This window comes from Geotrypetes seraphini, chromosome 8 (genome assembly GCF_902459505.1).
Source record: "Geotrypetes seraphini chromosome 8, aGeoSer1.1, whole genome shotgun sequence".
Classification (NCBI taxonomy): Eukaryota; Metazoa; Chordata; class Amphibia; order Gymnophiona; family Dermophiidae; genus Geotrypetes; species Geotrypetes seraphini.
In genome coordinates this window covers 45397737-45410705 of record NC_047091.1, presented here as the reverse complement: position 1 = coordinate 45410705, position 12969 = coordinate 45397737, and the positions used below count along the sequence as shown (strand labels likewise).

General features: G+C 47.6%; 1 protein-coding gene across 7 annotated transcripts in view; it reads right to left on the bottom strand.

Moving 5' to 3' along the window:
* Positions 1-12969, bottom strand: part of LOC117365282 (WD repeat-containing protein 62-like) — a 442332-nt gene that overhangs the window by 46568 nt on the left and 382795 nt on the right. For 3 of the 7 annotated variants that reach the window (XM_033955506.1, XM_033955511.1, XM_033955509.1), the window contains one exon: positions 3989-4109. In XM_033955506.1, coding sequence (XP_033811397.1) covers positions 3989-4109 — 121 coding nt within the window. The remainder of the gene's footprint in view (positions 1-3988; positions 4110-12969) is intronic. The other 4 variants (XM_033955512.1, XM_033955507.1, XM_033955508.1 and 1 more) reach the window with 2 other exon arrangements.

The following is a 12969-nucleotide window of genomic DNA, read 5'->3' as shown; positions in this document are numbered from 1 at the left end:
ATTTTTGCCCATTGGGGAAAGAAATGATGGAGACAACCCCCGATGGGAAATGGGGAAGGCTCCATGAGGAAGGGAGCCTGAAGGCTCAGACTGGAATTGTCAAAAGGATGGCCCGGATTTGGCCAGGGCCGGTGGCTGAGTTTTAGGTTGACGTTGTTGCTGTTACTGAGGCCGTTTTGAAGGAGGCCTAGAGAAAGCAGGAGTGGATTTCTGTGGATACCTCCGGAGAGAAATTTTATATTGGAGCCGGAGGGGCCTTAGGTTTAAGTTTCACCAGAGACGCAAAGGACCGCTCGTGGTCCGAGAGGCGCTTCGTGGCCGCTTCGATGGAATCATCGAAGAGCTCATGACCCACACACGGGAGATTGGCAAGACGATCCTGTAGATTCAGATCCATATCCACAAGTCGGAGCCAAGCGAGGTGACGCATAGCGATCGCAAAGGCTGTGACTCTCGTGGATAACTCAAAGGCATCGTAAGAGGCCTGAAACATATACAGGCAGAGCTGGGAGAGGGTCTCCACGAGGAGACGAAACTCCTGACGCCGAGGCTCTGGCAGGGAATGAGCGGAGGGCATCGATACAGAACCGAAGGTAGGACATAAAGAAGAAACTGTAGTTAAGGATACGGTTTGCCATCATCGAGTTCTGATAAAGACGGCAACCAAAATTGTCCATTGTACGGCCTTCCCTGCCAGGGGGAGCGGCAGCATAGACCTTCAAGGGGTTAGACTTCTTCAAAGAAGACAACCACCAAGGATTGGTGGGAAAGCTGAGCACCCTCAAACCCTTTAACAGGGGTAGTCCGGGAACAGGACTCCAACTTGGAGGGAATAGCTGTGACAGCATAAGATGTCTCCAGGTTCCGGAGGAACGTCTGCCGAAGAACCTGATGCAATGGAAGGCGGAGTGCCTCACGAGCCATATTGTCAACTCCCAGTTCCGTCAGGTATTCCTGCGTAAAGTGGGAGTCGGACTGAAGATCCAATTTCAGAGCTTTGCCCATGTCAGAGATGAAATGAGAAAAGGAGGAGGTCCGAGAAGAGGATTCATCCTCCGGAGGAGACTCCGACCGAGAAAGGGATGCAGCCAAGAAAGAGGGAGAAACCTCTCTGGAATAGTAAGCCGGAGCCTCAGAGTCCCGTGAATGGGAGACGGAAGAGGTTCGACTAAGGCGTGTAGGGGGCGTCGAAGAACAGCCCCGTGCTACATGGACCGAGGAAGACCCCGGAGTCAGAGGAAATTGCTGAGAGAGCTTTGGAGAACACGGGGTATATGAAAAATCCCCAATAGGCTTCGAAGCAGACCCCTTAGAAGCCGGCAAGCTTCTCAATGGGGAACAAACACTAGAGTCCAATTCGAGGACAAGCGTGTGTGTAGATGGTCTCGAGGTCGGAGACTTGCCCCGACAGGGCGGAGAAGACCGGTGCTTTTTAGAAGAGGCAAGCTTTGCCCCAGTAGCGGGGGAAACACGACCCCCTGGTCAGGACCCCCGAAAGGTCCTCGGCGCCTCAGGGGAGGAAGAATCGCTCGAGGGAACCCGAGTCTTGCGGGTGACACCTCAAGAAACGAGGGGACGCTCAGGCTGGGCAGACCGCGACTATGTCGAGACCAAGGCCACAGGCGTCGAGGTCGGAACTAGTTGGCTCACCACCGAGGAAAGCTGCATGGTAATAATAGCCTTAAGCATGTCCTCGAACATAGGCACTGAGATCAAAGGAAGGTGGGTCGAGGGTGCAGCAGTGCGCTCCTTCGTGGGCGACCTCGAGGATGAGTATTCCCTATGTGAGGAGGCACGCTTAGAATGATGTCTCGAAGACGCCGATGACGCGGCACTGACATGAGACTCAGAGGAAGGTTTCTTTGCTGGCACACCTGAGGAGGAAAGAGGAGACTTACCCGAGGCCGGAGTAGCAGAAGAGGCCGAGGCACCCAACGAGGGAGCTGAGGACGAGGACTTCGAGGCCAAGGCGCCCAACGAGGGTGCCGAGGCCGAGCTCGAGGCCTGCCCCGCAGGATCCATGGGGGCCAAAGAGTTGAAGAATCTTGGCTACCCGTTGACGAAGAGCCCGTGGTTGAAGAGTCGCACAACGGGGACAAGACTCAGCACGTTGGTCTGCACCCAAGCTCTCAATACACCAACGATGGGGATCGGTGATAGAGATAACCCGGTTACATTGAGTGCAGTGTTTAAATCCGGAACGAGGCCGGGACATAAGAAAAAATACAGCCGCAGCCCTGCAAGGCCAGGCGGCCAGGTAAGGACCAAAAATATACGAACTGAAAAAAATGAAAATAATAAAGATGCGAGCACAGCGAGTTAATGAAAATAATAAAGAAAGCCACGGTGCAAGAGGGACAACGAGATTGCGCAGAAAGGGAGCAGTGCTTCTGGCTCCGCGGAAAACATTGAACTGAGGACACACTTGCCCTAGGCAGGGTGCGAAGGCCACGCGTGGGCCAATTGCAAGCCTGAAGGTCTTCGAGCAAGTCTTCTTGCGAAAACGTCCGCTAGGGGGCTCTGTCGGTGACGTCGCCCACATGTAGAGAATATGCTGCCTGCTTGTCCTGGAATAAAATGTTAATTATCATTTATATTCCACGGGTTTTAAAAGAGGTCAAGGGAGACGACTTTATGCAATGTCACCTCAGTAACAACTATACAAAAATAGACAAATATACCCCCTCCCTTTTTACTAAACCGCGATAGCAGTTTTTAGCGCAGGGAGCTGCGCTGAATGCCCTGCGCTGTTCTTGATGTTTATAGGCTCGCTAAAAACTGCTATTGTGGTTTAGTAAAAAGGGGCCATAGTGCAAAATATAGACAGCAGATATAAATTCTCAAAACAGATACATTTTGATCACTAAATTGAAAATAAAATCATTTTTCCTACCTTTGCTGTCTGGTGATTTCATGAGTCTCTGGTTGCGTTTCCTTCTGATTGTGCATTCTTTCTTTCATTTCTTTCTTTACTCAGGCCCAAAACTGTCCCTTTCTATTCCCTCCCTCCTTCCTTCCTATGTCCTTAGTGCCCCCAATGCCTGCTTCCTATTTCCTTAGTGCCCCCAGTGCCTCCTTCCCATGTCCTTAGTGCCCCTTTCTATGTCCTTAGGGCTCCCAGTGCCTCCTTCCTATGTCCTTAGTGCCCCCAGTGCTCCTTCCTACGTCCCCCTCACTGCCTTCCAGCCTTTGTTCCACCCCCTCCCCCGAAGCTAGCCAGCCTACCTCCCTCCCTCCCTGCTGCGCTAAAGCCAGCCTGCTTGCCTGCCTCCCTCCAGCGCCAAAGCCTGTCCCCCCCTCCGGACCAGGCCTTGCTGATGATGCTTACCGCCGCTTCAAACACCCTCCCCGGTCCACCGCCGCAACTAAAGCAAAGGAAGGTCCAGGCATCTGTCCACAAACCTTCTTCCTGACATCAATTCTGACGTCATAGAGGAAGTTCCGGGCCAGCCAGGCAGTGATCAGCTGGCCCTGAACTTCCTCTCCGACGTCAGGAAGAAAGTTTGTGGGCCGGCGCCTGGACCTTCCTTCGCTTTAGTTGCGGCAGTCGGCAGCGGCGGAGGACCGGGGGGAGGGGAAGCAATCGCCTGTCCCGTTGTCCCCACGCTCAGCTTCGGGATGCGGTCTCTGAAAACGGGACATTTTGGCATCCCGAAGCTGTGTGTGGGGACAACGGGACAGGGAATCTAAAAAGGGGACAGTCCCGTTCAAAACGGGACGTATGGTCACCTTATCTTTATGGGGAAGGGAAGCAGGTTGGGCAACCCTGCTCTAGCTAGCTGAGCTGCGAGCCGCACTCAAGTGGCTAATGAGCCGCAAGTGGCTCGCAAGCCGTGGTTTGACGACCACTGACCTACTGCAATCTAGTTAAGATTAAATCTGTCCCTTATCCTCTTGTGCAAAGACCAGAACCCTTCTAGATGTAAGTCAAAACATCTGGCCAAATATATGTTATGAGTAGTGACTACAAATCAAAATGTTAGTTTACTGGTCTTACGCCTGAGGATATCTTGGAGTTACTAGGCACCTTGATCTCCTCCTTCATTTGGCTGGGAACTTCTGCCTGACTTTGTAATCTATGTGCCTCTGGAAGGAAGATGCTTGCAACCCTGCAAATTAGAAGGAAAAGAATAAATAAATAAAAGATCAGTACTAGAGAATGACACGGGGAGCGATCCCCGCAGTGAGCCGCGGCGTGGCTGCGGTTTGACTGCGGGTTATGGAGACTCCATAGCCAAATCGCCGCAGACACGGGGACAAAAGTTTTCACCGCCCGCAAAAACGGTGAAAAGATTTGTCCCCGCAGGCCAATGTACCCCCTTCTAGGAACCGCTATTTACCTGTGTTTCACCGTGTTCGTGACCGGGTGTTTGATGTCTCCGCCATGTTGTCTGTCTCCTCCAACTCTCGATCCAACTTGCACGTTGCCGCATTGACTCCGCCCCCCAATATACTGGCTCCTCATTTGTCAGATCAAAGTAGGGGACCAATCGCTACTGCCGCACATGATATTTAATGGCTTGTAGTGCAGCAGTAGCGATTGTGATTTCGGAGCCGAGCAGAGGATTTGGATTTCGCAGCTTTTTGAAAACCTGAAAACTTCGTCGGTTACAAGCTGAGGTAAGGAAAGGAATGTTTGTGTAAAAAAAAAAAAACCAGCTCCGTGCTGAGGTCTGGCTGAGCTACTCTTTCCAATAGCATACACATTCTCATGCTGAAATTTTCATTTGCTCTGATGCAGGTGAGATTATTTGCTTTTAGGGTCTCTTTTACTAAGCCACATTAGAGGTTTCTAGTAGGACTGTTTGTGTGAAAAAAAAAAAACCAGCTCCGTGCTGAAGTTTGGCTGGGCTACTCTTGCAGCACTGAGCTGGTTCTTTTTTTTTTTTTAATCAGAGTGCAAAGCCAATAAGATTATTTTATTTCCAACCCCTTTGCATGTAAGACTGTGTAGTTTTATGTCTGTGCATTGCTAGCCCCAGGGGTGGTGGAAGATTAGTGATTGAAAAATTGTATGAAAAATAACTATTTTAAATTTAGTGATCAAAATGTGTCAGTTTTGAGAATTTATATTAATTAATTTTTTCTCTGCGTGTTTTGTTTTTGTATAGTTATTAACTAATATTTAACTAAGTTTTAAAGTTTTAAAGAATGTTTCCTTTATACGTAAATAAAGAAAAGTATATAAAATCGTACCCGTTTGAGGCTTTTATGTATGCAGCGGTGACAGTGACGGGGCGGTGAATGGGGTTGCAGTGGCGGTGACGGGGCGGTGAATGGGGTGGCAGTGGCGGTGACGGGGCGGTGAAGGGAATGGCGGTGACGGGGCGGTGCAGAGGATGGTGAGACGGGGACGGAGCGGTGACGGTGACCAATTTTTTCACCGTGTCATTCTCTAATCAGTACCAACTTCAACACCTCATCCTGATGATAAATCATTTCAATAGGGAACCTTGATGCTAGTGCTGTGTGACCAAGCCAACTTCTGAGATGGTGGAAACAAGTCACGGCACAGGAGACCAGGCTCACGCATATCACATGATCAAAATGCCCTGAACACTAAACTTGGGAGAAGAGAGGGCACTAAACTACCCTTCTGAATCAGGCTGCGGTGTGGGTCTGCAAACACACAGATTTGAAAAGGAAAGAAGCATTCTTGCTCTAAGAGCCATTTTGTTTAGAAATTTCTTTGTGCATGGCTGATGTAATTGGAATTCAGAGAGCACATATCAGCAGTGGCTCTTAAGGGCAATGAAATGACACCGAGCTCTATATAATCAGTCCATTGAAAAGAAATCCTGAGATCCTGAGGCTCCATCTCAGATAGGAGAAGCTACCACCATCACCACCTCAAAGCCCTCATACACGCATCGCAAAACCGGGTATTTTCAATCTATCAACTTAGTGAACTGATCTGAAGCTAGAATCAAAGTACTGATAAAATTCCAGGTATCATAATTTATATTCTTTCACAGAAAAATCAAAATTATGGGCAGAATTCAGGCTTGCTATTTTTTTTGACTCATCTTACTTCCTATTTCTACAAAAAGCTACCATACTGCCATCTGACAATACACATTAAAATCCAAGAAACTGATATAGGGCCTACCAGTAAGAGAGACCTTTTTACGCTATTCAACACTTTTCTGATGATGTACAATATAACAGACACCAAAAGGAATAGAAAACAGACTGGTAAAAATACTCAGCTCAGAAGCAAAGCCACATCACCACAACACTTTCTATCTTTGGCTGACTACACCAGGACACTGATAAATAATTATTTGCTAATTTTCTTTCATGTAAATCCACACTTTATTCCAGGACTAGTGGGTTATTTCCATCTACCAGCCAGGACTTTGTAGGAAGCCTCAAACTTTTGAGACTTAAACCCATCCCCCTCATACCTCATCACTGTGCCTGATCCTCAGTCAGTCTTAAAGCAGGAACATCTGTAGAGGATAATAACAAGAGAGAGGGGAATGGGGAAACTCCCCGGCAAATAAATCAATTCTGCTCCTAACAACAAATGCAAAACAGCAACAATAAAAACTAGAGAACAGGTTATGAAACATTAGAAACCTGAACAACAAAACAGTGCTATAAGGAAACACAACCTGCACTGTCAGAAGGGGGCACCTGAATCAGGGATCTTCACCCCCCCCCCAAACTAAGTACTAAATTCTGATGGCACTCTTATAAGGGCTGGTCAGAAAAGAGAAATCCAGCTTACCAGTACTTGTAAAGGCAGACGATCGGCAAATCAGCAAGGTTTAGGGCAGGTTCCTGGAATAAAGTGTGGATTTACAAGAAAAAAGATTAGCAAAGGTAAGAACCTAATCTTTTATTCTTGTACAATCCCACTTTATTCCGGGACCAGTGGGACACAACAAAGCAGTCCCGAAAATTCAGGGTGGGACTGATGAGCCCGCTGCCAAAATGGAGGCACCAAAAGCAGCATTCTGCTTGGCTGCCACATCGATCCTGTAAAACTTGATGAATGTATGCAATGAGGACCAGGTAGCAGCCCTGCAAATCTCATCCAGAGAAAGAGCTGACTCTGCACAAGAGGATGAAACACTTCTGGTTGAATGAGCCTGAACCGCGAGTGGGGGGGGGGCTTCTTTCCAACCACCACATAAGCCGCAGAAATGGTCATCTGAATCCACTTAGAAATACTGGCCTTAGAAGCTGGCCTACCTTTGTGGGTAGGACCTGCCAGAACAAACAGGTGATCAGAGAGACGAAACTCGTTGGTGACCTCCAGATACCGCAACAAAAGCCTGTGCACGTCCATGAACCGCAGAAACCATTATTAGAAGAAAAGAAGGAACAGTATGCAGCATCACAATAGAATCCGTAATATGCAGAAAAGGATCCCTGCAGGAGAGGGCCTAAAGCTTTGAAACCCTACAGGCTGAGGTAATAGTGACCAGGAAGACTGTCTTGACTGTGAGATCCATCAGAGACGCCTTTTCCAGAGGCTCATATGGCGGATGAGCCTGAGAGCGGAGAACCAGATTAAGATTCAAGGTCAGGCGGGGAAGATGCAATAAAGGCCTAAGTCACAGAGCGCCCCATAGAAAAAAAGCTACATCCAGATGAGCTGCCAAAGAGCCTCTTAAAGAAGGAGGGCCCATACACAAAAGACCAGCAATCTGCACCCAGAGCAAAGCTACCACTAGGCCCTTCTTCAGGCCATCCTGCAGGACCCGAGAAATTGAAAAGAGAGACGTGTCCACCAGGCCTGGGAAAACCTCCAAGCCTTTGCATAGGCTGCCACTGTGGACTTCCTTTTGCTGTGAAGCAATGTGGCAATCACAGCCAAAGAATAGCCCTGGCTGATTAAGGCCTCGCGGTCAAGAGCCATGCAATAAGACCAAAGTGGCCCAGATCCTGCATCGCAATCGGACCCTGCTTGAGAACACAAGAATAACAAGGTAGCCAGAGCCCCCGATCCCGTTGGAGCCAAAACAAGTCAGCATACCACAGCCACCTTGGAAAATTGGGTACAACTAGAATCACCAGGCCCTCATGGGCCGCTATCCACCTCAACAGATGCCCTATGATGGGCCACGAAGGGAAGATGTAGAAGAGACCTTCCAGTGGCCAGGGCTGAATGAGAGTGTCCGGGTCTTCGCTGCCAGCCTTGAAATTAAGACTGAAGAATCGATTGACGCCCACCGGCCCTGAACAGGACAGTCATACACATCACTCCCCAGCCTTTGAGACTCATGTCCATAGAGAGAATCAACCAATCCGAGGTCCAGAGGGGAAGGTCTCTGGAAAGCAAGAGAGGTCGCAACCACCATGCAAGATTGGATTTCAACTTTTCTGACTGCCCCTCTGGCCTGACCTCCATGGCCGGAGACCTCTGGCACACTCAGACATGCTGCGCAAATGCCTTGGGGAGGAACACAGTCTGGCTCCGATCCCAGTCAAGCATCCAAGGAAACGCTTAGCCTGTGCTCTACCCACTAGCGGATGAATCTGGGGTGAGCAAGTTCCCAAAGAATGGTCTCTGAGCCCCAATCTGATGTGTAGGCTGTCCAGGGGGCTTACTGACAAGCAATGAACTCCCTAGAAGCAGACTTTTTCCAAAGGTCTGCGATCTTCCACAGCCAAGAATGTCCCCGCAGGGAACCTTCACAGCACGAAAACCGCAAACGTAAAATACTGAAATTACATAAAATTAAACATGAGCAGAAAAGACTAGCTCCTACAGCCTGGCTTGTAGGAAGGAAGACTGAGGATCAGGCACAGTGATGAGGTATGAGAGGGAGGGGTTTAAGTCTCTGAAGTTTGAGGCTTCCTACAAAGTCCTGGAGGGTAGAAAGAAATAATCCACTGGTCCTGGAATTAAGTGGGATTGTACAAGAATAAATCAATCTCTAGTCCCATTCCCAAATTACAGTTGCTGATGCTGGGCTGAGTAAAATATTGGTAGGGCCATGGTTCCAGTGGCCCACACCATTCTGCTGCTTAAGACTTAGTAGATTAAGGGGGATAGGAGGAGGCCTCTGAAAGCAGAAAAAGAGATCAGATTCTTATCTTGATAATATCTTTTCCAGTAGATAGGAATGGTATGCTGAACCATAGGGTTGTTCATGTCTGCTCATGAGTATTCTGCAGATGTCAATCACAGCCTTTTAGCCCCTCCTCCTACCCAGTCTTTGCTGCCCTCTTCAGTTCATATCAAAGCTGATGACAGCCCTATAGGAAGAGACAGAAGTAAGGGTATGGGGGAACTCCCCAAAACAAAGTCTGATCCTCTCATATAAATGTAAATCAATCAATGCATGAACAGTAATGCAAGAAAAACATTAAAAAGCCTCTGTGAGGAAACATGTTAAACAAGAACATAACAGCCGGAACACTTTATGGAGCTAAACATTCCTCCCTTTAATTATATACAGAGACTCTTCACAATCCCATAGTCTGACTGACAGGAAATTCTTAACTGTGAAGCTGACCATTAAACTTTGAGTCAGAAAGTAGGCGCATCAGATAATTCCTGGATGGGGGTTCAGCATGCCATTCCTATCTATTGGAAAAGATATTATCAAGGTAAGAACCTAATCTCTTTTTCCAGTGCAATAGGAATGGTATGCTGAACCGTAGGGACACACCTAAGCAGTTCCCCAAACTCTCAGATGGGATAGAGGAGCCTGCTAATAGTACCGAGGACCCAAATGTGGCATCCTCCATGCTGCTACATTCACCATGTAGAATTTGGAGAAGGTATAAAGGGAAGATTAGTTTGCTGATCTACAAATCTCCTCGGGTGGAATCGCCCAAGCCTCTGCCCAAGAGGAGACCACTCTTGTTGAATGCGCTTTCAAGAAGTCAGGTGGTTGTTTGCTGCAACTGATGTATACAGAGGATATAGCTCTACGAAGCCATCTAGAGATGGTAGTCTTGGAGGCAGGTCTGCCTCTCCTGAGTGGTTAACCGTAAAGATCTGAGAAACAAAACTCATCAATTATCTCCAGGTAAGGCAATAGCACTGTTCTGAAGTTGAGGAAGGAAGGGGAGGAGAAGCCCTGTGCAGGAAAGCACAGGTGAAGAAAAGACCATTGAAAGACACCCTAGAATCCCCAATATAGCAGAAACAAGCCAACAGAGTTAAAAACCTAAAATGGCTGCTGAAGACTAAAATGGCTGAAGACACACTGACTAAAAGCTGTCAGCTCTGTAAGGCACACATCTGCTTTTTCTGAGAAGAGCAAGGTCAAACAGAAGGCAAAGCTGGAAATAACAATTCTTGTGAAAAGCAACCTTCTACCCAAGTCAGCATGTCCAGCTGTTAAAAGCCTCATAAGAATAAGGATGTGAAACTTAAGAAAGTCAACCACAAAGCTAAAAACTGTTAGGCCCAGGTGTTCAAGAAGGGGATCTTGGTATATTAACAGGACATTTACGGGAAAGACGAGTAGTTCTAGAGAAAAAGGTGTGACACACAGTATCACTCAAAAATATTAACCAATCAATAGATTAATAAGTATAATGACGAATGTAATTAACCAATGAAAATGTGAAATGTAACATGCACCAACATGGGCCAGAGCTGTTAGAAATGCCATATTGCTGAACGACATAAATCGTTACCATCTTATAACAAAACGTGGTCTTTGCTACTCAAACATTGTAAATCGGACTTTTGATGTTCTCCTCTCTCATTTAAAGTTTTATTCTTCAATGTTTTGTAAGCCTGTTTCCTCATATTATGGTATACATTTCATATCTCATAACTTGTACTAATATGTATGTACTGAATATTTTCTATAATATTATCCTGACTCCTTATACTATTGCTTACATTTGGATCTGCTGTACTACTCGCTTACTCCAACCACATTTGTCCCTTATATCTTCTTTTATGCAATTTGATATACCGTACTTGGCATGTGTTAATACTTGCTACCTTTGCTTCCTTCGGAAGCCCTTGTTCTGTTCTGTTTTATTTCATTGCCACGAAAACCAATAAAAATTTATGAACAACAACAAAAAAAAAAGAAACATATAAATAGAGCTCCATGAACCGAAGGATTAGAACCAACCTGAGGTTCTCCATCAGACCGGCCGGACTGGTGTGTGCTTTATTACTCTGTATGCTGTAAGATTTGTTCTTGTAAGCTGTTACTGATTTATTATTAAATTTATATTATTCAAACCAGCATAAAGAGTGTCGAGTGGTCTGTTAGTGGAGGCTGTCAACAGCCGGCTCTTCAAAGTCCAAAACCTTTAAGGCCTTGTCCTTTTTCTTGGATCCTTGGGGTGAAATGCTGGCAGTATAACTTCTTGGTTGATATGAAAAGCCAAAACAACTTTTGGTTAAAAAAATACAAAGAGGGAACAGTATGCAAAGTCATTTCCGCTTCTTTGATCCGGAAAAATGGTTCTCTATATGACAGGACCTGAAATTCTGAAACTCTCCTAGCAGAAGTAATCACCACCAAGAAGCCTGCTTTAACCATCATAATCATGAGAGAAGCTTCCTGTAAGGGTTCATACAGGGCTCTGCTGAGTCTCTGTAAGACCACATTAAGATTCTAGGATGGAAACGGTGCTCGATTCGGAAGCTGTATTCTCAGTTCATCCTTCATGAACCTGACTATGTCTGGGTGGGCTGTAAGCAAAGCTCTAGTCTCTCAGTCCCGAAAGCAGGAGAGTTCTGCTACTTGAACTCTAAGGGATGCTACCGCCATTCCCTCGTCAACGTCTTCCTACAGGAACACCAGTATGGACAAGATGGAGGCACTGCCCAGCTCTAACTTTTCTTTGCTGCACCAATGCTGAAACGTCTCTCATGCCTTAGCATACGCTGAAACCATTGTTGGCTTTTTGGCTTTAAGCAGAGTAGCAATGATTACTTCTGAGTACTCTTTGTAGACTAGAGCTGTGGATTAAAGAGCCAAGCCGTAAGACCAAAGTGTCCCGGATCTTCTAGGGCAATCAGTCCCTGCAAGTCTAGATGCACCTGGAGCCTGACACTTTGCTCCTTTTTTAGCCATAAAAAATCCACATTCCAAGGGCACCTGGGCCAATCTGATGCTACAAGAACCATTGGTCCCATGTGATGAGCTATGCGGTGGGTTACGTGGCAAATCATGGGCCAAGGGGGAAACATGTACAGCAGCTCAGCCTCTGGCCATAGTTGAACCAGTGTGTCTAGACCTGCAGGCAGCTGAGAGGAGAGTAACAGGAGGGGAACAGCAGGAGAAACCAGGAGGAGGGGAAAGCAGGAGAGAAAGAGGCAGGATCAGCAGGGGCAGCGGCGAGAATTAGCTCCACCCACCCCCGATGTCATCCATCGAAACTCCCCCTTAAAAGAGGAGGGGCCAACGGCTCTCAGCCGTTCGGCTCTGCAGGCAGCTGAGAGGAGAGTAGCAGGAGACAAGCGGAGGGGGACAGCAAGAGAAACCCGGAGGAGGGGAAAGCAGGAGAGAAGGAGACAGGATCAGCAGGGGCAGCAGCGAGAGTTAGCTCCGCCCACCCCCAATGTCATCCATCAAAGCTCCCCCTTAAAAGGGGAGGGGCCAATGGCGCTCAGCCGTTCGGCGCACATTGAAAGCGAGCGTCAAAATGGCTCACCTTAGCGAGAGCGTCTTTGAGAAGGGCCTTGAGAAGGGACGAGCCACCACTAAAGAAGAGCAGAGGGAGACCACAGCAGACGCAGAGGACTTTCAACCAGGTAGACCCAGCGAGTACAGAGACACACAACTAGGCAGACACAGCAGGTACAGAGGTACACAACCAGGCAGACACAGCAGGTACAGAGGACATAGCAGGTACAGAGGACACACAACCAGGCAGATACAGAGGACAAAACAGGTGCAGGGGACAGCCATAGAGGACACAGCAGGCACTGAGGACACAAAGCCAGGCAGACACAGAGGACAAAGTAGGAACAAAGGACACACAACCAGGCGGACACTGAGGACATAACCAGGTGAACACAGAAGACAC